This window comes from Oncorhynchus keta, chromosome 28, assembly GCF_023373465.1.
Source record: "Oncorhynchus keta strain PuntledgeMale-10-30-2019 chromosome 28, Oket_V2, whole genome shotgun sequence".
Taxonomy (NCBI): Eukaryota; Metazoa; Chordata; class Actinopteri; order Salmoniformes; family Salmonidae; genus Oncorhynchus; species Oncorhynchus keta.
Window position 1 is genome coordinate 24,452,103 of NC_068448.1, and position 25,629 is coordinate 24,477,731.

The 25,629-nt window shown below is 40.6% G+C and overlaps 1 protein-coding gene across 2 annotated transcripts in view; it reads right to left on the reverse strand.

Moving 5' to 3' along the window:
• LOC118360561 (metabotropic glutamate receptor 4-like) overlaps positions 1–25,629 on the reverse strand; it is a 297,903-nt gene that overhangs the window by 119,788 nt on the left and 152,486 nt on the right. For both annotated transcript variants that reach the window (XM_052485188.1, XM_052485187.1), the window contains exon 3: positions 21,039–21,255. In XM_052485188.1, the coding sequence (XP_052341148.1) occupies positions 21,039–21,255 (217 nt within the window). The remainder of the gene's footprint in view (positions 1–21,038; positions 21,256–25,629) is intronic.

A 25,629-nucleotide genomic window follows, 5' to 3' on the forward strand; every position in this document is an offset into this window, starting at 1 on the left:
AAATCAGAGCAAGATTACTGAATGTAAGTACATTATTTACCTTCAGAGGTGAATCTATCAAACCAAGTGCCGTGATAAAGGAATGGAATTTTTTCACTGTAATAGCTACTGTACATTGGACAGTGCAGTTAGATTAAGAAGATTTTAAGCTTTCTGCACGTATAAGACATGTCAATGTCCTCGAAAGTTGGATGTTACTTGCATCATCATTCTAGTCACATTAGCGCACATTAGCAACAACTGTCCCGGTATAGGGACACCGATCCCACAAGTGGCTATCTTTTTGGGATAGGGGGCAGCATTTTCACTTTTGGATGAATAGCGTGCCCAGAGTGAAATGCCTCCTACTCTGTCCCAGATGCTAATATATGCATATTTTTAGTATTGGATAGAAAACACTCTGAAGTTCTAGAATTGTTTGAATGATGTCTGTGAGTATAAATGAACTCATATGGCAGGCGAACACCTGAGAAAAATCCAACCAGGAAGTAGGAAATCTGAGGTTTGTAGTTTTTCAAAGCTTGGCCTACTGAATACACAGTGTCTATGGGGTCAAGTTGCACTTTCTAAGGCTTCCACTAGATGTCAACCGTCTTTAGAAACTTGTTTCAGGCTTCTGCTATAAAGGAGGGGGGAATGGGAGCTGAATGAGTCATGGGTCTGGTAGAGTGTCTCAGGCTCGTGATGCGCGCTTCCGACAGGAGTTAGCTCTTGTTACAGTGCTTTTCTTCAGACAGTTAAATTCTCCGGTTGGAACCGTATTGATGATTTATGTTAACAAAATCATAAAGATTGATTCCATACATCGTTTGACTTGTTTCTACGACCTGTAACGGAACTTTTCAAGTTTTTGTCTGGACGAACACTTTTATCAATGTTTATTATGAGTATTTCTGCAAAATGTTGGAATCAAAACATTACTGCACTTAATGGTTGGATATAAATATGCACATTATCGAACAAAACATACATGTATTGTGTAACATGATGTCCTATGAGTGTCTGATGGACTTTATGGAACAAATCAGTAATTTATTGTCAAACTGGGATTCCTGGGAGTGCCTTCTGATGAAGATCATCAAAGGTTAGTGATTAATTTTATCTATATTTCTGCTTTTTGTGACTCCTACCTTTGGCTGGAAAAATGGCTGTGTGTTTTGTTTTACTTGGCTATGAACATAATCATATGTTGTGCTTTCACTGTAAAGCCTTTTTGCTTTCACTGTAAAGCCTTTTTGAAATCGGACATGATGGGTAGATTAACAAGAAGTTTATCTTTCATTTGCTGTATTGGACTTGTTAATGTGTGAAAGTTACATATTTCCCCAAAATATTTTTAAATTTTGCGCACTGCCTCTTCAGTGGAATGTTGTCGAGGGGTTCCACTAGCGGAACGCCTGCCCTAGGAAGGCTCACTTCCTTTCATGGGAAAATATGTGCAAGGCCTGTCACACCCTGGCCATAGAGAGGCTTTTTATTCTCTATTTTGGTTAGGCCAGGGTGTGACAGGCCAGGGTGTGACTAGGGTGGGCATTCTATGTCCTTTTTTCTATGTTTTGTATTTTTATGTCTTGGCCTGGTATGGTTCTCAATCAGGGACAGCTGTCTATCGTTATCTCTGATTGAGAACCATACTTAAGTTAACTTTGTAGTTGTTCAGGGCACATAGCCCAAAGCTTCACGGTTGTTTTTTTTGTTCTTCGTTTTGTCGGCGTCATTTTTAAATAAAGTTCAAATGTACGCTTACCATGCTGCACCTTGTCCTTCAGCCAGCCGTGACAAGGCCAGTTAACTTAGTTAACATTAGCCTGCTCCATCTACATATTGAGCTTCCATCCTCTCAGGTCAGGGGCACAATGTATTAATTTATGGTTGATCCGAATTGTTGGCCAGCATGGAGAACTAAGTAAAACCACAAGTCCAAATCTCTATCTACATTCATGGCTAATTGAGGAAAGGGATGATTTTTTGCTAGCTAGCTATCCACCGGAGAGAAACGACACAACAAGGGCCGCTGTTTCCCACGCTCAGATGCTTTCTCCGGTGAGATACATTCAGCCTCTTGCGGATTGAAGGAAAATTATGAAAGCAGAAAGATGTCATTTTTGAGGGGCTGACTGGCATCCTTTGGCATCCACAAGTACACGCAACTGGCAGTGCAAGCATATCACATTGAAAACGTTATTTTATCCCTGGTCAGTCCCTAGCAAATATGCTTTGCAATATGACTCCAGCACCCCTTTATCCATCAGGAATATTTAAACATACGCATGACAGGCAGTGAGAAATGGCCATGTACTGTATGAAGTCTCTACGGGGTCTATCGGTGCAGCCAGGGATCATTGCTCAACATGGTAATGAGAGGGTACTACAGGTTTAGGTTCTTAATTTTATCACTTTATTGTTGCTGAGAATTTGCAGGAAATGCAGATGAGCTTAGTGATTTACATACATTTACTAAAAACCCACACTAACAGGTGGTTATATCAACAGTATTACACTTTTCATGTAACCTATATTTGGCCAGCTAATAGCATAACCAGAGATCAAGAAACATTATGGGACTAAACGTTTAAATCCCGTCCATCAGGATTATTTTGCTGTAACAAAATAGGTCAAATTAAGATCTTACAACTGTATCTGAACAAGAGGAGGAGGGTCATAAGAATGTATCTTCTTGCCTTGTGAACTATAACGAACCAGGCCTCCCATCAGAAGATGGTTAGAGATAAGGAGCCAAAGGATCCTGTGGTTCAAGTGGCAAAGATATAGTGGCCCATTTAATATCTTTCCATATTTAGCCCATTTTCTTGTTTTTGTACGAGGAATATTCAAACCAATTACATCTGCCTCTGTGCCTTGGGCAGGCAGGTGTGATGCTAGAGGGTTGCAAGGAAAGATATATGATTAGAGCTGAATCTTGGCCAACAGCTATACCCCACATATACACACACGCACACAGATGTACACACACATGCACATCTAGCACTGAATAATCCTAGAATTCCATTACCCCCTGTGCACGGATGCACAAGTGAACAGGTGCAATAATCTGTTATAATTAGATCAAATAAACCCTGAATATGCTACTATACAAGACTATCTGTAATAACAATATACATTGTGGTGAGTGGTGGGGAAGATGTTAGATAACCCCTTGAAACATGGAATCTGTTCCTCAACATAAAACATACATGTACACTATGCATTTTTAACCACTGTAAAACACATGAACCACAGAGCCAACTCTTGGTCATAAAATACAAATTGCATGATTATAATACCACTGAGCACATCATGGGGAACGTTACTCCCATAATGAATAACCTGGAGCCCCTGGTCTGACTATATAAAGCTGGGGAGTCCCCAGACCCTGATCATTCCCTCAGCTGTCACAATGAAGCAATGATACTGAACTACCATTCAGCCTCATACTGTACCAATTCAGTTCTTATTCTCAGTTTATGCATATACAGTTGAAGTTTACATACATTTAGGTTTGAGTCATTAAAACTCATTTTTCAACCACTCCACAAATTTCTTTTTAACAAACTATAGTTTTGGCACGTTGGTTAGGACATCAACTGTGTGCATGACGCAAGTAATTTTTCCAACAATTGTTTACAGACAGATTATTTAACTTATAATTCACTGTATCACAATTCCAATGGATCAGAAGTTTACATACACTAATATGACTGTGCCTTTAAACAGCTTGGAAAGTTTCAGAAAACTATGTCAGGGCTTTAGAAGCTTCTGAGAGGCTAATTGACATAATTTGAGTCAATTGGAGGTGTACCTGTTGATGAATTTCAAAGCCTACCTTCAAACTCAGTGCCTCTTTGCTTGACATCATGGGAAAATCTAAAGAAATCAGCCAAGACCTCAGAAAAAGGTCTGGTTCATCCTTTCCAAATGCCTGAAGGTACCACGTTCATCTGTACAAATAAGAGTATGCAAGTATAACACCATGGGACCGCTCAGCCTTCATACCGCTCAGGAAGGAGATGCGTTCTGTCTCCTAGAGAATAACGTACTTTGGTGTGAAAAGTGCAAATCAATCCCAGAACAAAAGCAAAGGACCTTGTGAAGATGCAAGAGGAAACAGGTACAAAAGTATCTATATCCAAAGTAAAACGAGTCCTATGTCGACATAACCTGAAAGGCCGCTCAGCAAGGAAGAAGCCACTGCTCCAAAACCTCTATAAAAAAGCCAGACTACGGTTTGCAACTGCACATGGGGACAAAGATCATACTTTTGGAGAAAGGACCTCTGGTCTGATGAGACAAAAATGGAACTGTTTGGCCATAATGACCATTATTATGTTTGGAGAAAAAAGGGGGAGGCTTGCAAGCCGAAGAACACCATCCCAACCGTGAAGCACGGGGGTGGCAGCATCATGTTGTGGGGGTGCTTTGCTGCAGGAGGGACTGGTGCACTTCACAAAATAGATGGCATCATGAGGAAAGAAAATGATGTGGATATATTGAAGCAACATCTCAAGACATCAGTCAGGAAGTTAAAGCTTGGTCGCAAATGGGTCTTCCAAATGGATAATGACCCCAACCATTTTTCGAAAGTTGTGGCAAAATGGTTTAAGGACAACAAAGTCAAGGTATTCGAATGGCCATCACAAAGCCCTGACCTCAATCCCATAGAAAATGTGTGGGCAGAACTGAAAAAGTGTGTGCGAGCAAGGAGGCCTACAAACCTGACTCAGTTACACCAGCTCTGTCAGGAGGAATGGGCCAAAATTCATCCAACTTATTGTGGGAAGCTTGTGGAAGGCTACACAAAAAGCTTGACCCAAGTTAAACCATTTACAGGAGATGCTACCAAATACTAATTGAGTGTATGTAAACGTCTGACTCACTGGGAATGTGATGAAAGAAATAAAACCTGAAATTAATTATTCTCTCTACTAATATTCTGACATTTCTCATTCTTTAAATAAAGTGGTGATCCTAACCGACCTAAGACAGGGTATTTTTACTAGGATTAAATGTCAGGAATTGTGAAAAAGTAGCATATAGTAGCATATAATGTGGTATTAAGGCAACATGGGTCAGTGTAAAATAATGCTATTATCCACATTTCTCAAGCGGTGTTAAGTAACTGAGGCAGGCCTCTCAGAGACAGAGTGCTATCAACAGCTGTGTGAGCAACCTGTCAGACTCTGAATTTGTATCCTTAAAAATTCCATTAGAGAGAGAGAGGGTGAGAGAGAGGGAGAGAAAGAGGTTGAGTCACAGAGAGTAACCAATGAGTTATATGCTTGCAAATCACCCTGCAGTCCAAACTGCAGCACATACAGTCAAGTGACAAAGCATGCCATAGAAAGGTTTTTGAAATGGCAATTTGCAAGAAGACTGCAGAGACAATAATGGCTTTGATTTAAGGTGTGTCAACGTATAAGGGGCTTTTGTCTCAAATAAGGCAGGCAAACAATATGCTATACATGATCTTACAGAGCCTAAGGACAGAGGCTGGGATTCAACCTCACCTGCCATAACAATGTTTACACAGTGACTTTGTTTACAAACGAATGCCCCCACACACAGTCCATTATGTATGTTGAAGACGTGACACATCGTGCTGCGTCAAAATAGCGTCATAGGTCCATAGAGAGAATGAGTAAATGATTTCCAGAATAATAAATTCAAGCACATAAATGTAGCCTAATCAGGATTATAAAGTTGACCAGGTGGGCCATTCTCCACTTTGCCAGATTTGATAGCAGTTTTATTGCCACCGGGATTGGATGATATCCTGAGGCAACGGAGAAAGACTAGCAGACCATCTCCAGATCCAACAGATTTAACGTACTGTATGTGGACACAATATCATGAATTATTCCAGCTCCCTCTTACATCACTTTTGATTATTGCTATCTCACATTGGCGTTTGCTCGTGAGTTAACCTTTGAGCCGCATCCTCCCTGTTTTTCACATTTCATTTGTGAATGTTTGCTGTGTCTTGTGAGTCTCTCACTGGTTATATGTGCTTTTATTTGCTTCGGGCTCCTTTCAGCAAATAAACAACCAACCAACTGTCCTTTTGTTGATGAAACAGCCACAGCTGTATAGATACATTCTATAAAGTAGTGCCACTTTGAGAAGAAGCTGCGTTTCAGGTGGCGAGATAGTTTGCGGCAGCTCTGTGGAAATCCTAATGTACTGTGAACCCTGACCAATATCCTGCAAGGTGTAATGGGATACACTGTGATTGGGAACAGAAATGAGAAAACAACTTGCTCTTTGGTTTTCAGTTGAGCTGTATATAGTCCAGATAGGGCCCCTCTAGACTAGGACATAGGTTTGTCCAGTCACAGTAACACAGCACTATACTCCTGTATATAAAAACAAGTTACTCTAATGGAACTACTACAGTTCACCAAACTATCTAAATCTAAATTCCACCCACAACCACTGTATGTTAAATTTAGTGGCATACTGTGACTCTTTCACAAAAAAAAGACATTCAGTTGAAAATAAAAAATGTCACTTGCTGCACCATACATTCCAGCACATTTTTGTCCATCTTCCAAATGATGTTTTATTCTACCATCTAAGGCAAGTAAGACCCATACACAAGACGCTCTATATCACAGCAGTAGCAGTCTAATAGAGATGTTGGATTACTACATGTCACAGCCGAAATCTGCTTATCCCCAACGCTGGGCAGAGGAGCTTTCTGATCACCAGTCACCAGACGACACATTATTCAAAGGCCTTAGATCATCAAGAGGCTGATTACTGCCACCCCTCGGTCTAATAATTACCACTCCAAATTCAATTACATACAGTAAACACATTGCTACAAGAGACATTGGATTAGAGTTATCAGTGGGGATGTTGGAGGAATCTGAGATGGTAAATAAACAGATGTAAATTATATTTTTTTTACAAACTGAGTGAACGGCTACAATCAAAATGACTGTGCAGAAAATCATGTGAAAAAGTCAATAATGCTAACATGTATAATGGCAAATTATTGTAATCATTATGTAAACGTAACTGATCTTCAGCATTTTGAATTGCACAGTGCACTTACTATGCATTTTCCACATTGTGATGTGGGGCAGCCCCTCTCGGTGTACCTTGTCAGGGGGGTTAGGCCGTGGTGGAACAGAGTAAAGCCCAGCAGTATTGACTCTGTCTCTGTTTTGCTGATTAATGAGAGTCCACATCCCTCCATCTCTCCATCTCTGGGCTGGCCACTCCCTCTATGAAGAAAGGGGGCCTCTCTGGAGGCTTTGTACAGGGCCGGCTCTAGACATAAGCGGTTGCCTTCAGAAAATATTCACAACCCTTAAAATTTATAAAATGGCAAGTTTTTTTTACTGTGGAATTATGTTTTTTTGTTTTTTTTTACAAATTAATTGAAAATGAAAAGCTGAACTGTCTTTAGTCAAATAAGCATTCAAACCCTTTGTTATTGCGTGCCTAAATAAGTTCAAGAGTAGAAGTTTGCTTAACAAGTAATGTATTATGTTGTATGGACTCACTCTGCGTGCAATAATAGCGTTTAACATGATTTGTTCATGACTACCTCATCTATGTACCCCACACATACAATTATCTGTAAGGTCCCTCAGTCCAGCAGTGAATGTCAAACACAGATTCAACCACAAAGACACGGGCGTTTTTCCAATGCCTTGCAGAGAAGGGCATATATTGATAGATTTTCAAAAAAGCAGACATTGAATATCTGTTTGAGCATGGTGAAGTTATTAATTACACTTTTGATGGCGTATCAATACACCCAGTCACTACAAAGATACAGGCGTCCTTCCTAATTTATATTTTATTTTTTTATTTTACCTTTATTTAACCAGGCAAGTCAGTTAAGAACACATTCTTATATTCAGTGATGGCCTGGGAACAGTGGGTTAACTGCCTGTTCAGGGGCAGAACGACAGATTTGTACCTTGTCAGCTCGGGGGTTTGAACTCGCAACCTTCTGGTTACTAGTCCAACGCTCTAACCACTAGGCTACGCTGCCTTCCTCTACGTTGACGGAGAGGAAGGAAACCACTCAGGGATTTCACCATGAGGCCAATGGTGACTTTGAAACAGTTACAGAGTTTAATGTGTGATAGGATAAAACTGAGGATGGATCAACAGTATTGTAGAGTGAAAAGAAATCCTGTACAGAATAAAAATATTCCTAAACATGCATCCTGTAAAGCACTAAAGTAAAATTTCAAAAAAATGTGGCAAAGAAATTCACTTTATGTCCTGAATATAAAGCGTAATGTTTGGGGTAACACAACACATCACTGAGTACCACGCTTTAGATTTTCAAGCATGGTGGTGGCTGCATAATTTTATGGGTATGCTTGTCATCGGCAAGGACTAGGGAGTTTTTTAGGAGAAAAATAAATGGAATAGAGCTAAGAACAGGGAAAGTCCTAGAGGAAAACCGTGTTCAGTCTGCATTCCAACAGACATGGGGAGACAAATTCACCTCTCTGTAGGGAAATAACCTAAGACACAAGGCTAAATAGACAATAGCGTTGACTACCAAGACGAAATTTAATGTTCCTGAGTGGCCTATTTACAGTGTTGACTTAAATCGGCTTAATAAAACTATTTGGCAAGACTTGAAAATGGCTGTCTAGAAATGATCAACAACCAACTTGACAGAGCTTTAAGAATTTAAAAAAGAATAATGAGCTAATATTGTTCAATCCAGGTGGACAAAGCTCTTAGAGACTTACCCAGAAAGACTGACTAACATGTATTGACTCAGGGGGAATACTTTTCTAATCAAGACATATTTCGTTTTTTACAGAGGTTAGATATAAAAATGTGTCATTTAACTTTTAACATATTACCTTTTATGTGTGGCATAAATGCAATTAGTCACAATGTTTTAATCTGATTAGGTTACTTCAAAAGTCTCCTTTAGGCTACCTGCTCACGTTCATCCACTCCACTCAAATATAATTCCAGCATCCAAATGGTATTCAGATATCGTCAAACCAAGTCTTAAGTACTGAGTAGGGAGGGATGTATTTTCTGACATACTCTTGATTGTGGTGTTAAAACTCAAACCATGATGATAAGTTCTCAAAATTGGTAACCGATATGCAGTTATAAGTTGCTTATTGGTTGCGTGGTGCATTGGAACAGAAACCTGTTGGTGGAAAATTGTTTGCATAATATTTTTGTATAATTATGTTGAAAATCTGATTCCCCCTAGATGATCATTGTCTTCATCCGACTCTGATCGTGGTCCTTCTGTGGCTCAGTTGGTAGAGCATGGCGCTTGTAACGCCAGGGTAGTGGGTTCGATTCCCGGGACCACCCATACGTAAAATGTATGCACACATGACTGTAAGTCGCTTTGGATAAAAGCGTCAGCTAAATGGCATATATTATTATTATTATTTATTTATGATCGTAGTGTAATCATACAGGCAGGGAGAGTGAGCTCCTCCGTGGTGGTTGGCGAACTCTCAACCTTATGGCCCGTTAGCCCTGTGTGGTATTGACTATGCCACAAAACCATGCTGAAGTGGTAAAATCGATATCCACGTTCGTGAACACAGGATTGCTACAGTTATTTATGGTTGTAATTAAAAAAAATAACAATTCATTTTATGAGGGGGAAGAGTGTGAAAAAAAATTACAGTATGAGAGAGGAGAGCGCAATTTTTTTGCAGGGGGAGGATCACGTGAAAATATGTTTCACATGGGGGAGGGGGTGCATTGTTATTTATTACCTCGAGTTAAACCAACATACCTTGTGACATAAATCGACAGTATCAATGTACTCTGAGTACAATGACAAGTCCAAAGTATGCCGACTTCAATATAACATCCTACAAACAGTGTAGTTTGGGTTGTTATAAGGATCAGTGAAAAGGGCCCTGCTGTCAATATCATTAAAGTGCAGGGTGTAATGGTCTGGCGCATGGAGACTTGGAGTGCAGGGACCTTTTGAAGTTGAGTGCTCACAACAGGGAAAATTCAGCAGCACAGGGCTGGGTGAGAGGAATGCTAATTGGAGATGTCATGGTTTGGTGGGTATTCATAGACGTGTTGGATTGCTTCCTGTTGCCACAGTGAATAAGAAGCCAAGTAATAATGATGGTTCAGCAGGTTGGCTTGGCAGCTAGATGGTGTTTTTACTTTCAGGCAGAGATGCTTGAAAAGCTACAGTACATTAACCTACCATTTTGTCTGTCTATCGGTGAAATTAAGTGAGTTTGGAAGTTGCTGCTTCAGTTGAACTGAGCTCAACCTGCAAGAAATGATCTCCATCCTGGCTAATGTATGGTAGCCTATACTTGGAACTCCCTTTCTAGAGGCTCCCCATGGTGCTCTCCACCTAGGGGCTCCAAACTATAAATCGCTGAGCCGGCTGAACTCTCCTCATATTAACTCCTGCTCCACAGGGCTGAGCCGGGGAAGCAGGAGGACTCTGCAGGGACACTCCTCTGCTCCCTCCGCCACTGGTCTCTCTCCAGAGATAGTTACGGTACAGTATGATGTGCTGCAGCTTGGCGCTGGCAGAGGAAAGTGATGCAGTGGCACAGAGAGCAGTAGGCATGTCGGTAGTGATTACATTCAGCCACAGCGGGGGTCAGAGGTCAGGCTGAGCGTGTGTGGTCTGCTCCCTGCTCGGGGCTGACTGTATTCCCAACGCTGTGCTACGCCCACTGTAGTTCCAGGGCAGACATGGTCACTTCTACTTCTCCCTCTCAGTTCTCTCTTGCTTGCTCACTTTCTAGCTATTTCTCAATACCGATTTATTTTCGCTTCATCAACACCTTTGCAATCTCATTGGAAAAAAAATTGCTTTGGTTTAGCCAGAAAGCTGAAGATAAACGTGGCCCATTTTAGGACACTGACACTCGTAAGCTGACAGAGGACGTGGAGTCAGCAAGGACAAGCTTCATCAGCACATGAATCAGAGTCATAATAATGACAAAATACACACAGACGATGTACACAAACAATTATCCTCTATGAAAAATGTGAATAAATAAATGTTGATGATATACATTCATCAACATGGATAATTCATTCAGAAGCACTGACCTGTTTTGCCTCCCCATATTTGAATTATTCATGCACATTATGTTACAAATCAGTATCCACTTATTTTAAGATTAAGCTGCCAAATACCCATCAACCTGGGGCAGATTTGAGGCCAGGGAGACAGAGTTGAATGGCTAGCAAACAAAAAGTAACAGAATCAGTCATTTCTTACAATATCCCAAGCATGGCTGTACTACTGCAATGTGAGAACATCTTCCAGACTATTTTCTTGGATTTTCAAATACAGGTCTCAGAAAAAGAAATATTATTTGAAAGTATGTTGCAAGTTATTTAAAACTAGTTAGGGATAGGCGGGACGCAAATGTCTCAACTGGCCAATTGCCAGGGAAAATGCAGAGCGCCAGATTCAAATAAAATACTATAAAATTCAAACTTTCATTAAATCACACATGTAAGATACTCAATTAAAGCTACACTCATTGTGAATCTAGCCAACATGTCAGATTTTAAAAATGCTTCTCGGCGAAAGCATAAGAAGCTATTATCTGATAGCCTGCACCATCTGCACCAGCAGTAAACAAAGGAGTTAGCATGTTTCAACCCTGCAGGCGCTACACAAAAAAAAATGAAATAAAATATAAAACATGCATTATCTTTGACGAGCTTATTTTGTTGGCACTCCAATATGTCCCATAAACATCACAATTGGTCCTTTTGTTCGATTAATTCCGTCCATATATATCCAAAATGTCAATTTATAAAGCGCGTTTGATCCAGAAAAAAACTGCTTACAAAAAATGCAACGTCACTACAAAATATTTAAAAAGTTGCCTATAAACTTTGCCAAAATATTTCAAACTACTTTTGTAATACAACTTTAGGTATTTTTAATCAGATTGTAGACGGGCAATCTGTGTTCAATACAGGAAAGAAAACAAACCAGCGTTGCTTTTCACGTCTTGCGCAACTCACAAAAGTGTCCCCAGTTCCTAGTTGGCCTATTTCGTCATTGCACAATGGAAAAACCTAAACCAAATTCCAAAGACTGGTGACATCCAGTGGAAGCGGTAGGAACTGAAAACAGGTTCCTATGAAATATCCCTTGGCAAAGACAACTCAGGGAACAGAAAGGGGGGAAAAAATAAAACATTCTGAACAGTTAATCCTCAGGGTTTTGCCTGCTACATTCTGTTATACTCACAGACATGATTCAAACAGTTTTAGAAACTCAGTGTTTTCTATCCAAATCTATGAATTATATGCATATCTTATATTCTTGGCATGAGTAGCAGGAAGTTAAAATTGGGCATGCTATTTATCAAAAAGTGAAAATTCTGCACCCTAGCCCCATTAACAAAAAACATGTATTTGATGGCTGCCAAGTATGAAGTACCAAAAACTACAACAGTTAGTTGAATTAGGCTAAATATATGATCATAAGCACCTGGTTTGGAGGGCTCTTGTATATGAATCTTAATATAGCCTATAGCCTTGAATTAAATACACGAGAGACATGGAATCTCCTCAACATTAGAGTAGACCACTTTTCTGACTCAAAATGACCAACACATTTATTTTCATAATGCGTGACACACAAGGAGGTACACTTGATATCAAATTCTTATACATGTGTAGTATGATTATTATTACAATAGCAACATAGTTGTTACATAGGATGTTCCTTTGTAAATGCATAATAATGTAGTACTTACATAAGTGGAATAAGGAACAGTCACTAGTCCTCTTGTGTACAGTATTTACAAAAACTCTCTGCTTATTACTATGCAACTAAAATGCAATAACCAAAGTATTATGTGACCTAAAATGCTATTAAAATGTTGCTTCAAAAGTAATTAGAGTTTTATTACACAGGCACAAGAACAGTTTAATGTTAAGTGTTACTGAAAATGCTAATAGTAACAAAATGTGGCTAGTAGGTGCAGAAAGTAAACAAAATATCCCAAAACTGTATTCTTGAATCAACTACAGCCAAGGTAGGTGGAAAATAGTTTGTAATTCTGAGTAAACTATCCCTTTAAAGATGGTGTAGTGTTTGTTTGAAACAAGAACAGATGGACAAAGAGGTTTGAAGTTGTTTTTACTAAGCATCCAAGTTGCTGTTGCAATGTTTGCAAATAGCTTTGAATTACTCTGCAATATTTTCAGGTATTGAAAAATTGAGTTGCAGCCTTTGACCTTTCCAGTGGCATGTTGAAAGAGTCAAACAGAAGTTGAGCGTCACAACTTATTTATTCTTATCTGTAAAACATATCATTGGTTTATTGATTTGACTTGATTATGTACACCTGGGACAATGGATATTCAGAATAATGGACATTTACTATATGTTTAGGTAAAAATGTATTATGTAGATCCAATATGACTGTTAGATAGATTAGAATAGTATGGGAGATTATGTTTGCTCTATTCATTCTCTTTCTATCTTCAACACACAGTTCCAGATACAGCCTTGCCATTAGTTGAAGGCAGCCTATCCAATAGTTTCAGAAAAGTAGTCACTTCCTGAGATCTGTATCCAAATATCTTTTTACGTTGTTGCTTCCTCAGGTCTGTATTCAAATAGTTTTAAAAGTAGTTATTTTCTTAAATCCCTATTCAAATCGTTTAAAAAAGTAGTCACAAATAATTGTGGTCAACTCCAAAGTAACTATTTGTTCCCCAGGAAAAAATGTACTTTCCACAAAGCATCGTAAACTATGGCAACACTTTATTTTAAGGGTCGTAATAAACCATTTCTAAGACATTTCTAAACCATTTGTAATGCATTTATAAACAGTTTGCTCACCATGTATTAATCATTACTCCCACATTTGTAAATGTTATTAGTTATTATGCATATATATTTCCTTAAATATCGTGTTGTGTGCTTATTCTTTTACCAAGTACTGCTGGATAAGCTTATTAAATCGGCTACCAGTGACCTGGAAAACTATGACAAGGATCGTCACGAGGAGTTTAAGAGGTACTTTTAATCTTTTTAATGAATTTATCTTATTAACACTTTGTTATAGCTAGCTATTTGTGTATCAAGTAAATGCAATGATATAGTTTGACCAATGGCATGCCCATTTGTTGTGAGAAATTACACTGGTCAGTAAAAAATGCATAAAGTATTTATAAAGGGCTCACTTTAGATTAGGGGCTGCAAATATACTTTACGAATGATTAGTAAATGGTTTATAAATGTGGAAGTAATGATTAATACATGGTGAACACACACTTTATAAATACCCATAAAATAAAGTGTTACCGGGCTAGATAAGGTTATATGTTACGCTGTGAACTGTCAGATAAACCATTCTGTATTTGGTTGATGAAAATGTGACAGTAAAATAATTCTCATACAGTATGATGGATGATTGTACTACCCAGTCGTTCGTTCTAAATGTTCCATTGCCATACTGGCTGGCAACATTCCTATCCCTTGCTTGCTAACTATCCAACTACGGTTAACTTACAGTCACGTCAAACAGTGCAGAAAAAAATAACAACAGTAGCTGCATTTTTTTAAGACGTTTTCTACTGACATTTATTTGGATACATCCATAGCAATGAGCTAATGAGTCACGATTTTGCCTGGTATGCCTCTCGTTAGGACACTGTTGCTCAGAGGATCTAGCCAACAACACAGCTAACACAATAACTTCAAACTGAAGCTGGAAAGACTGCAAACTAGCTGCACTTCGTTTCATTTGACCTTTTTCCAATATACATGTCTTTGTATATATCCATAAAAATTATGCCAGCTGATTCATGATTTCGATTGGCTGAGAAACGCTGCCTGTCTCTCTCTCTCTCGTCCCAACTCCCGACCGCTACACGTTCATTACTAAGGGACAGTTGGAGATCGAATTTGAATATTGAAACAATGTTGCAAATGTTCGAGAGACAGACAGTTAAAGGTTTATTCAAATCTCCGCTGTTGAAAACGAAATGTTATTCTAAAAGAAATGTGAGATAATGTCTAGATGCTTATTGTAGTGGAGATCAAGTTTATAACTTCCCTGCCTGGGCTGATGTGACAGTGAATTGCACAGTCAGATGAAACAGAGTAAATAGGCATTTTAACGTCATAGATTTAGCTCTTGGTAACTTGTATAATAGACAACGGCTGGAATCCGCTTTTAACCAATCAGCATTCAGGATTAAATCAAATCACATTTTATTTGTCACATACACATGGTTAGCAGATGTTAATGCAGGTGTAGCAAAATGCTTGTGCTTAGAGTTCCGACAATGCAGTAATAACCAACAAGTAATCTAACTAACAATTCCAAAACTACTGTCTTATACACAGTGTAAGGGGATAAAGAATATGTACATAAAGATATATGAATGAGTGATGGTACAGAGCAGCATAGGCTAGATACAGTAGATGGTATCGAGTACAGTATATACATATGAGATGAGTATGTTAACAAAGTGGCATAGTTAAAGTGGCTAGTGATACATGTATTACATAAGGATGCAGTCGATGATATAGAGTACAGTATATACGTATGCATATGAGATGAATAATGTAGGGTATGTAACATTATATTAGGTAGCATTGTTTAAAGTGGCAAGGGACATATTTTACATCATTTCCCATCAATTCCCATTATTAAAGTGGCTGGGGTTGAGTCAGTGTCAGTGTGTTGACAGCAGCCACTCAGTGTTAGTGGTGGCTGTTTAACAGTCTGATGGCCTTGAGATAGAAGCTGTTTTTCAGTCTCTCGGTCCCAGCTTTGATGCACCTGTACTGACCTCGCCTTCTGGATGATAGCGGGGTGAACAGGCAGTGGCTCGGGTGGTTGTTGTCCTTGATGATCTTTATGGCCTTCCTGTAACATCGGGTGGTGTAGGTGTCCTGGAGGGCAGGTAGTTTGCCCCCGGTGATGCGTTGTGCAGACCTCACTACCCTCTGGAGAGCCTTACGGTTGTGGGCGGAGCAGTTGCCGTACCAGGCGGTGATACAGCCCGCCAGGATGTTCTCGATTCTGCATCTATAGAAGTTTGTGAGTGCTTTTGGTGACAAGCCAAATTTCTTCAGCCTCCTGAGGTTGAAGAGGCGCTGCTGCGCCTTCTTCGCGATTCTGTCTGTGTGAGTGGACCAATTCAGTTTGTCTGTGATGTGTATGCCGAGGAACTTAAAACTTACTACCCTCTCCACTAATGTTCCATCGATGTGGATAGGGGGGTGTTCCCTCTGCTGTTTCCTGAAATCCACAATCATCTCCTTAGTTTTGTTGACGTTGAGTGTGAGGTTATTTTCCTGACACCACACTCCGAGGGCCCTCACCTCCTCCCTGTAGGCCGTCTCGTCGTTGTTGGTAATTAAGCCTACCACTGTTGTGTCGTCCGCAAACTTGATGATTGAGTTGGAGGCGTGCGTGGCCACGCAGTCGTGGGTGAACAGGGAGTACAGGAGAGGGCTCAGAACGCACCCTTGTTGGGCCCCAGTGTTGAGGATCAGCGGGGTGGAGATGTTGTTGCCTACCCTCACCACCTGGGGGGCGGCCCGTCAGGAAGTCCAGTACCCAGTTGCACAGGGTGGGGTCGAGACCCAGGAGGGTACTATGGTGTTGAATGCCGAGCTGTAGTCGACGAACAGCATTCTCACATAGGTATTCCTCTTGTCCAGATGGGTTAGGGCAGTGTGCAGTGTGGTTGAGATTGCATCGTCTGTGGACCTATTTGGGCGGTAAGCAAATTGGAGTGGGTCTAGGGTGTCAGGTAGGGTGGAGGTGATATGGTCCTTGACTAGTCTCTCAAAGCACTTCATGATGACGGAAGTGAGTGCTACGGGGCGGTAGTCGTTTAGCTCAGTTACCTTAGCTTTCTTGGGAACAGGAACAATGGTGGCCCTCTTGAAGCATGTGGGGACAGCAGACTGGTATAGGGATTGATTGAATATGTCCGTAAACACACCGGCCAGCTGGTCTGCGCATGCTCTGAGGGCGCGGCTGGGGATGCCATCTGGGCCTGCAGCCTTGCGAGGGTTAACACGTTTAAATGTCATACTCACCTCGGCTGCAGTGAAGGGGCGGCAGCCTAGCCTAGTGGTTAGAGCGTTGGACTAGTAACCAGAAGGTTGTGAGTTCAAACCCCCGAGCTGACAAGGTACAAATCTGTCGTTCTGCCCCTGAACAGGCAGTTAACCCACTGTTCCCAGGCCGTCATTGAAAATAAGAATGTGTTCTTAACTGACTTGCCTAGTTAAATAAAGGTTAAAAAAAAAATGTTAAAAAGGAGAGTCCGCATGTTTTCATTGCAGTGGCACTGTATTGTCCTCAAAGCGGGCAAAAAAGTTATTTAGTCTGCCTGGGAGCAAGACATCCTGGTCTGTGACTGGGCTGGTTTTCTTCTTGTAGTCCGTGATTGACTGTAGACCCTGCCACATACCTCTTGTGTTTGAGCCGTTGAATTGAGATTCTACTTTGTCTCTATACTGACGCTTAGCTTGTTTGATAGCCTTGCGGAGGGAATAGCTGCACTGTTTGTATTCGGTCATGTTACCAGTCACCTTGCCCTGATTAAAAGCAGTGGTTCGCGCTTTCAGTTTCACGCGAATGCTGCCATCAATCCACGTTTTCTGGTTAGGGAATGTTTTAATCGTTGCTATGGGAACGACATCTTCAACGCAAGTTCTAATGAACTTGCACACCGAATCAGCGTATTCCTCAATGTTGTTATCTAACGCAAGACGAAACATATCCCAGTCCACGTGATGGAAACAATCTTGGAGTGTGGAGTCAGCTTGGTCGGACCAGCGTTGGACAGACCTCAGCGTGGGAGCCTCTTGTTTTAGTTTCTGTCTGTAGGCAGGGATCAACAAAATGGAGTCGTGGTCAGCTTTTCCGAAAGGAGGGCGGGGCAGGGCCTTATAATAAGTCAGAGTAACAATGATCCAAGGTTTTTCCACCCCTGGTTGCGCAATCGATATGCTGATAAAATTTAGGGAGTCTTGTTTTCAGATTAGCCTTGTTAAAATCCCCAGCTACAATGAATGCAGCCTCCGGATAAATGGATTCCAGTTTGCAAAGAGTCAAATAAAGTTTGTTCAGAGCCATCGATGTGTCTGCTTGGGGGGGAATATATACGGCTGTGATTATAATCGAAGAGAATTCTCTTGGTAGATAATGCGGTCGACATTTGATTGTGAGGAATTCTAAATCAGGTGAACAGAAGGATTTGAGTTCCTGTATGTTTCTTTCATCACACCATGTCTCATTAGCCATAAGGCATACGCCCCCGCCCCTCTTCTTACCAGAAAGATGTTTGTTTCTGTCGGTGCGATGTGTGGAGAAACCCGCTGGCTGCACCGCCTCCGATAGCGTCTCTCCAGTGAGCCATGTTTCCGTGCAGCAAAGAACGTTACAGTCTCTGATGTCCATCTGGAATGCTACCCTTGCTCGGATTTCATCAACCTTGTTGTCAAGAGACTGAACATTGGCGAGAAGAATGCTAGGGAGTGGTGCACGATGTGTCCGTCTCCGGAGTCTGACCAGAAGACCACCTCGTTTCCCTCTTTTTTTGGGGTCGCCGCATGGGATCCATTCCGTTGTCCTGGTTGAAAGGCAGAAAACAGGATCCGCGTCGCGAAAATCATATTCTTGGTCGTACTGATGGTGAGTTGACGCTGCTCTTATGTTCCGTAGTTCTTCTCGACTGTATGTAATGAAACCTAAGATGATCTGGGATACCAATGTAAGAAATAACACGTAAAAAAACTAAAAACTGCATAGTTTCCTAGGAACGCGAAGCGGCCATCTCTGTCGGCGCCGTAAATATTAGACACACCTGTTCTGTTGTATAATACTATTATATTTAACACTTGTTGTTTGATCTGTGGATGGAATGCTGAAATGGAACAGGTCTTTTATGACTGTCATTTCCTTTCATTTGAATTCTGCTGGGTCACGACATTTGAACTACCCTGAAAACTACAGACCTCTCTGCCTCTAATGCTTCCTAAGGAGACACAGCTAAAGTGGCATAATGCCATACCTGAGCGCCTACAAAGTAGATGCAGGCCGTTGAGTCAAATAATACTGCAGAGATAAAAGCACTCAAAAGGTAAATTGTAATTCCCAATGAGTTCCCCTGATTTGTTTGGTTCTGTTCCTTGAACAAAGCAATTATTCAAGGACAGTCTCTCACCATGACATCTGCTATACACATAGAGGGTCAAGTGCCATTCAATCTATGTTAGTGTTTGCATTGCATAGAGATGGAATCATTTAGCAGCAAACAATTGATTGCGCTTTCAAGCCAGTGGCTCTTAGGTAAATGAAAGTGCAACATTATGTACAAACATGGGATCTATGGTATCCCTTTACATATGTACCCATATACAGGTTGAAAATGGCATATTTGGAACGTAGTGGCTGTACAGTGAAATGCTATACATGACATCAGAGCTCTGGCACTGCGTTTCACAGCGTTGTATTGGTTTTGACTGACAGCCGTTCTGATCTTGAGCACCGCACATGACAAGACGTTGCCCCCATCCCTCCCGGTAATTGGGCAACTTTTGCAAATTTTTTGTTGTCTGAATAAGGGAAATGCTGTAAATGCTGTAAAAGATTACTCAATGACATTGACATTGAGACATTGAGGATTATAATGGATACTGCTTTGATGTCATACAAGAAAGCCAAACAGCCATGAATCCAAATGTGCACAATTCCAAATCATAAACTGATGTCATATACTGTGTCACTATGTTTAATGTACAGTTACAAGATGAACAGAATGAGCCTGTGTTTATTTTATTACATCTAAACGTCCTTTTTATACTCACCAAAATTACCAAAAGTTTCTCTGAATTGCCTTGTGGAAGTTTAACACTGTAAGATTGTATTTTATTTAACTAGCCATGTTGGAAATAGAACAAGCTTTCAAATTATGCCCACCTGACCCAGATTTAGATTTAAAATGGCCGTTATTGTATTGCGTAAACAACAACTGTCCGGCCTCGGGAGGGTTTGGCCGGTAGGGATATCCTTGTCTCATCGTGCACTAGCGACTCCTGTGGCGGGCCGGACGCAGTGCACGCTAACCAGGTCGCCAAGTGCACTGTGTTTCCTCCGACAAATTGGTGCGGCTGGCTTCCGGTTTGGATGCGCGCTGTGTTAAGAAGCAGTGTGGCTTGGTTGGGTTGTGTTTCGGAGGATGCATGGCTTTCGACCTTCGTCTCTCCCGAGCCCGTACGGGAGTTGTAGCGATAAGACAAGATAGTAACTACTAACAATTGGATACCACGAAATTGGGGAGAAAAAGGGGGTAAAATAAAAAAATAAAAATAAATGTGCATTGCAATTGCTTAGGGACAGTGCAGACTTTGGAGAGGTGTGTGGCCATTTGAAGACACCAGTTAGTCCTCTCACTCAAACCTGTGTCATTTTTTGGTCTTATGTTGCACCTACCCCACATTTTACAGGAATAGTCTTGTTATGTTACTTAATGTATCCAGAGTATTTTCAGAGTACAGTAAATGCGACATGTACATAAAATCAACAGTGTAATGTTTAGATTCAGTCAGTCTTGTGTCAGATTTACTCACAATTGATCTAGAAATGTTCCCATTATCTCCAGAACTGTTCCCTTTCAATTGCTACAATGATTATGCATTTAATATTTTATGTAAAAAACATTTCAATTTAGTCCTGTCCATATATGCCAGAGTGTAAAGGGTTAAGTGATTGGTTTCATTTTAATATGCCAAATTCAACCATGATAATGGTGTATCCATATAACTAAATGTAGCTTTTTCATGTCCATAAACTGCAGGACTTTAGCATTGCCACTTAAAAGCATAGTCCCCCCATCAATACAAATCTACCTCATTTATCAGACAGGTTATCAGGTTAGCGACACAAAACATTGGTAAGTTTCCATACCATGTGATGCCATAATAGGTTTCTGATTGCAGGAGCCAATAATACATCACATTTCTCTAAATTAGACCCAACATGTGAAACAGTGAAAAATAATGTTCAGGAGAGATGGAGATGACTCACCCTCTTCGCGGGACTTCTGTATGAAGGCATCCACACCGCTTTCTCCATAGTTACCCTCTGATGCTACTGTGGAGACATAATTCCAGCGCATTGCTTTAACTATGTCCACCATGGCCTGTGCCTGGTAGGTGTCCGGGGGCACGACTCGGGAGAAGAAGTCGTAGCGCGTGTTATCACTCAGCTCCGGAGCCGTGGAGGCATAGCTCACCTGGGGGATCTGAGGAGAGAGTGAACAAGATAACATGGTGTGAGCACATACTGTACTTCCAGTTTATAGCACAGGAGGTTGGTGGCACCTTCATTTAGGAGGACAGACTCATGGCAATGGCTGGTGTGGAATGGTATCAAATACATCAAACACATGGGTTCCATGTGTTTGATGCCATTCCATTCGCTCCTTTCCAGACATTATTTTGAGCTGTCCTTCCCTCAGCAGCCACTGGTTTATAGTATTGCGATATGCTAGGAGGAATGTCGGAAGTTAAAACATCTGAATTATTCTCAATTATTCATTAATTGCCACTTGTTAAAATTGTTATGAGATTTTGTTGTTATAAGATTTTATCAAGTCGGCTCTTGTTCAAGATTAGTACTGTAGGTCATTTCTAATTTACAGAGGTAATCAACACCTTTGTGAAAGACTTCGCTTTGTGAGTAGGCTGTCAGCTCTTTGTTTTCATATTCGTCCCCTAGCTTACAGAATATATGTTAATAGCTGAGTTGCAAAATGTAGAGGCTTGATTAGCTGTGTTAAAATCGGACTTATATAATGTCGAGGCTTGATTGGCTGTGTAAAAAGCTGACTTCTAGAATGTAGAGGCTTGATTGGCTGTGTTAAAATGTGATTTATATCATGTAAAGGCTTGATTGGCTGTGTTAAAATCAGACATTATTTAAGGGGTAAGAGCTTGTAATAAAAGAGATCCGTTGTAATAAAACTAGTTTATAAGGGGTCATTTCATATAAAGTAAATCTAGTACCTAAAGGGAAGGGTCTTTGGTGGGATGGTGGTAACATAATTGAGCACAGTGTATCACACATTTATGCTCTATCTGAGTTGTTTCATTAATCACCCCTCTCATTTCTCTGATGTTGATCAATACTATCAAACGATAGACGTACACCATGCTTGTAAGGTCAAATGATGAAGTATAGAGATACATTCTGGGTTTATCAAATCTATATGGGAATAGTGTCAAATAGCTGATGAAGAGGTAGGCTTTCCTGTTCATTCAGGTTACTGCTGAGTAAATGGACTGAGGTGATCATCTGGATTTTACTCCATATATGGAGGGTGTACCTCAGAATAATGTCTACTGTATTATTCTTCTAGGATATTACACTGAAAGTTTGACACCTATAGACAGTTGATATAACTGTTTCAAAAATGAAGAAAATCTACCACAAACATTTAGTCTCGGTCTGCTCACTCTCACAACTATACCTATACCTACAGTACAACTAACCGGTGCCCCCGTACATTGGCTCTGTACCGGTACCACCTGTATATAGCCTCGCTACTGTTATTTTCACTGTCATTTTACTGTTTTTTTTATTTGTATTTCTTTACTTATCTATTGTTTACCTAATAGCTATTTTTTACTTAAAAATTGCACTGTTGGTTAGGGGCTTGTAAGTAAGCATTTCACTGTGAGGTGCAGGTGACAAATAAACTTAGATTTGATTTGATTTGATCTATGTGCACAGACTTGGAGCCGCTATGGTGTCATATAGTACTCTACAAAAGTGATCACAGCATTTCTCAAGAGTTAAGAAAACTCTGAGATTAAAGCTCAAAGTAGAGATGTAGGCAAAGTGGTATTCGAGTCAATCAAGTAGCACAAAAGCTATGAGCAAATTAAAATGTGATTCTCACAGACTAGAAGTGATTCATTTGTGGGTGAAAGGTGTTAAGAGACAAGGGCCTTTGTTCCAGGGCCTGTGATAACACATTTTAAAGAGCAAATTAAAGCAATAAACACCCTCTCTAGTAGAAAACTACCTATGTGGAATATTAGAAACATTTCTTCTAGTGTCAAAATCGACTACAAAGTGTAAATAGAATAATTCTGGTCATAAAGTCAGGCTCGTCCAAAACTGAGATTAGCAAGATAATTAGGAAAAAGTGGTATGTCACAGAATGAAGTGTACTGTAACAGTTTTCATTGGGTTGGGTTTATTTCAACCCTGCCCACAGCAGGCAGGACCCAAGTAATCATCAATTTCAGCGCAGCTGCACATGGTCAATTTGGTTTGACAGTCGATATACCTATGGGGATAGTTAAAGACCATAAGTAAATAATACCATTTATATAGGACAATATTTCAAATACACTTCAAAACCTAAATCCAACCATAAATTGTATAAAATCATTTCCTAATATTGAAAGCATTTAATGAGACAACGAAAACGTTGTTCCATCTACATTAGTGCCGGGACGATACCAGTAATGCGATACTCGTTAGTACCGTGGCAAGGAAACAAAACACGAAGCGGAATTAAGGAAAACAGCTCCAATGTTGTAAACAAACATCTTTATGTTGTCACCCAGAGTCACATGTACTTATTTTCCAAGCTATATACGCGACCAAATACTTTGTTCTGCTTCGTGATTTCATTTTTGCCATGGAAAAATATTGTGATACTAGTATCGTCCCTGTCCTAATTCACATTATTGTAATTTATTGACCGTCGTTAACTAGCCCCACAGATAGACTATCCAATTTTTCCACGGTTGCACACCAGCCGGCTGAAGCTAATTGGTGAAAGAATATGGCTACCCTGCTAGCTATTCTAAGTGACTTGAAGACATAACACCTGGTTAGACTGTTTCAAGTTATCTACAAGGGTAAATACTGGGTACTGTAACTGTGGACGGTTTTGGCAGAGGGAAAGTGCAAACACTTACCATGTTTGAACAAACACAATAGACACCCGCATAAAAGCATGCCTCCAAGACCCAAATCTCGATCTCAGTTGAACATCCTAATAAGGAGAATTCAAATCAAGGCTAAATCAGGAAGTTCAGTCCTCCTTTAAAGTAACTTGACAAGGCAGTCTTGTGTTTTCCCGGCGTTCACAAGGGAAACATATAGACTTTTTATTAGTGGAGAGAAGACAAATATGGTGTTAATGTACAATGCATTCAGAAAGTATTCAGACCCTTTGACTTTTTCCACATTTTGTTATACTACAACCTTATTCTAAAATGGATTAAATTGTTTTTTTTTTCTCATCAATCTACACACAATACCCCATAATTACTAAGCAAAAACAGGTTTGCAGAAATGTTTTTTTATATGAAATATCAAATTTACATAAAGTATTCAGACGCTTTACTCAATACTTTGTTGAAGCACTTTTGGCTTAGAGTCTTCTTGGGTATGCTACATGCTTGCCACAGCTGTATTTGGGGGATTTCTCCCATTCCTCTCTGCAGATCCTCTCAAGCTCTTTCAAGTTGGATGGGTGAGTGTAGCTGCACAGCTATTTTCAGGTCTCTCCAGAGATGATTGATTGGGTTCAAGTCGGGCTCTGGCTGGGCCACTCAAGGACATTCGGAGACTTGTCCTCGAAGTCACTCCTGCATTTTCTTGGCTGTGTGCTTAGGGTTGTTGTCTGTTGGAAGGTGAACCTTCACCCCAGTCTGAGGTCCTGAGCGCTCAGCCTCCAGTATTTATGCTGCAATAGTTTATGTGTCGGGGGGCTAGGAACAGTCTGTTATATCTGGAGTATTTCTCCTGTCTTATCCGGTGTCCTGTGTGAATTTAAGTAGGCTCCATCTAACTCTCTCTCTGTCTCTTTCTCTTGGAGGACCTGAACCCTAGGACCAGGACCATGCCTCGGGACTACTTGGCCTGATGACTCCTTTCTGTCCCCAGTCCACCTGGTCGTGCTGCTGCTCCAGTTTCAACTGTTCTGTCTGCGGCTATGGGACTCTGACCTATTCACCGGACATGCTACCTTGTACCTGACCTGCTGTTTTCGACTCTCTCTCTCTCTACCGCACCTGTCTCTAACTCTGACTGATCAGCTATAAATAGTGAGATGCCAAGCTTGAACCATGACAATCAGCCCCAGACCATTATTCCTCCACCACCATTGCAGTTGGTACTATGCATTGGGGCAGGTAGCATTCTCATGGCATCTGCCAAACCCAAATTCATCCGTCGGACTGCCAGATGGTGAACCGTGATTCATTACTCCAGAGAACGTGTTTCCACTGTTCCTGAGTCTAATAGCGGCACACCTTACACCACTCTGGTCTACCCAAGAAAGACATTTATCAACTGCAAAACATACATAATTCTGCAGCATGGGTACTCTTGGTCTCTGCACTAGTTTTAAATCAATTCACGATTGTGCGCCCCAATACATGTCAGACATACTGTTAAGTCATGTACCCAGTTGGGTCCCTCAGGTCCTCTAGCACTGGCCTTTTAACTATCCCAAAGCCTATGACCAAGAGTCATGGAGAGGCAGCCTTTATTTACTATGGCCCCAGCCTCTGGAATAGCCTGCCAGAGAACCTGAGAGGTGTGTATATATAGTGTATGTTATATAGTGTATGTGTGTATATAGTGTATGTTA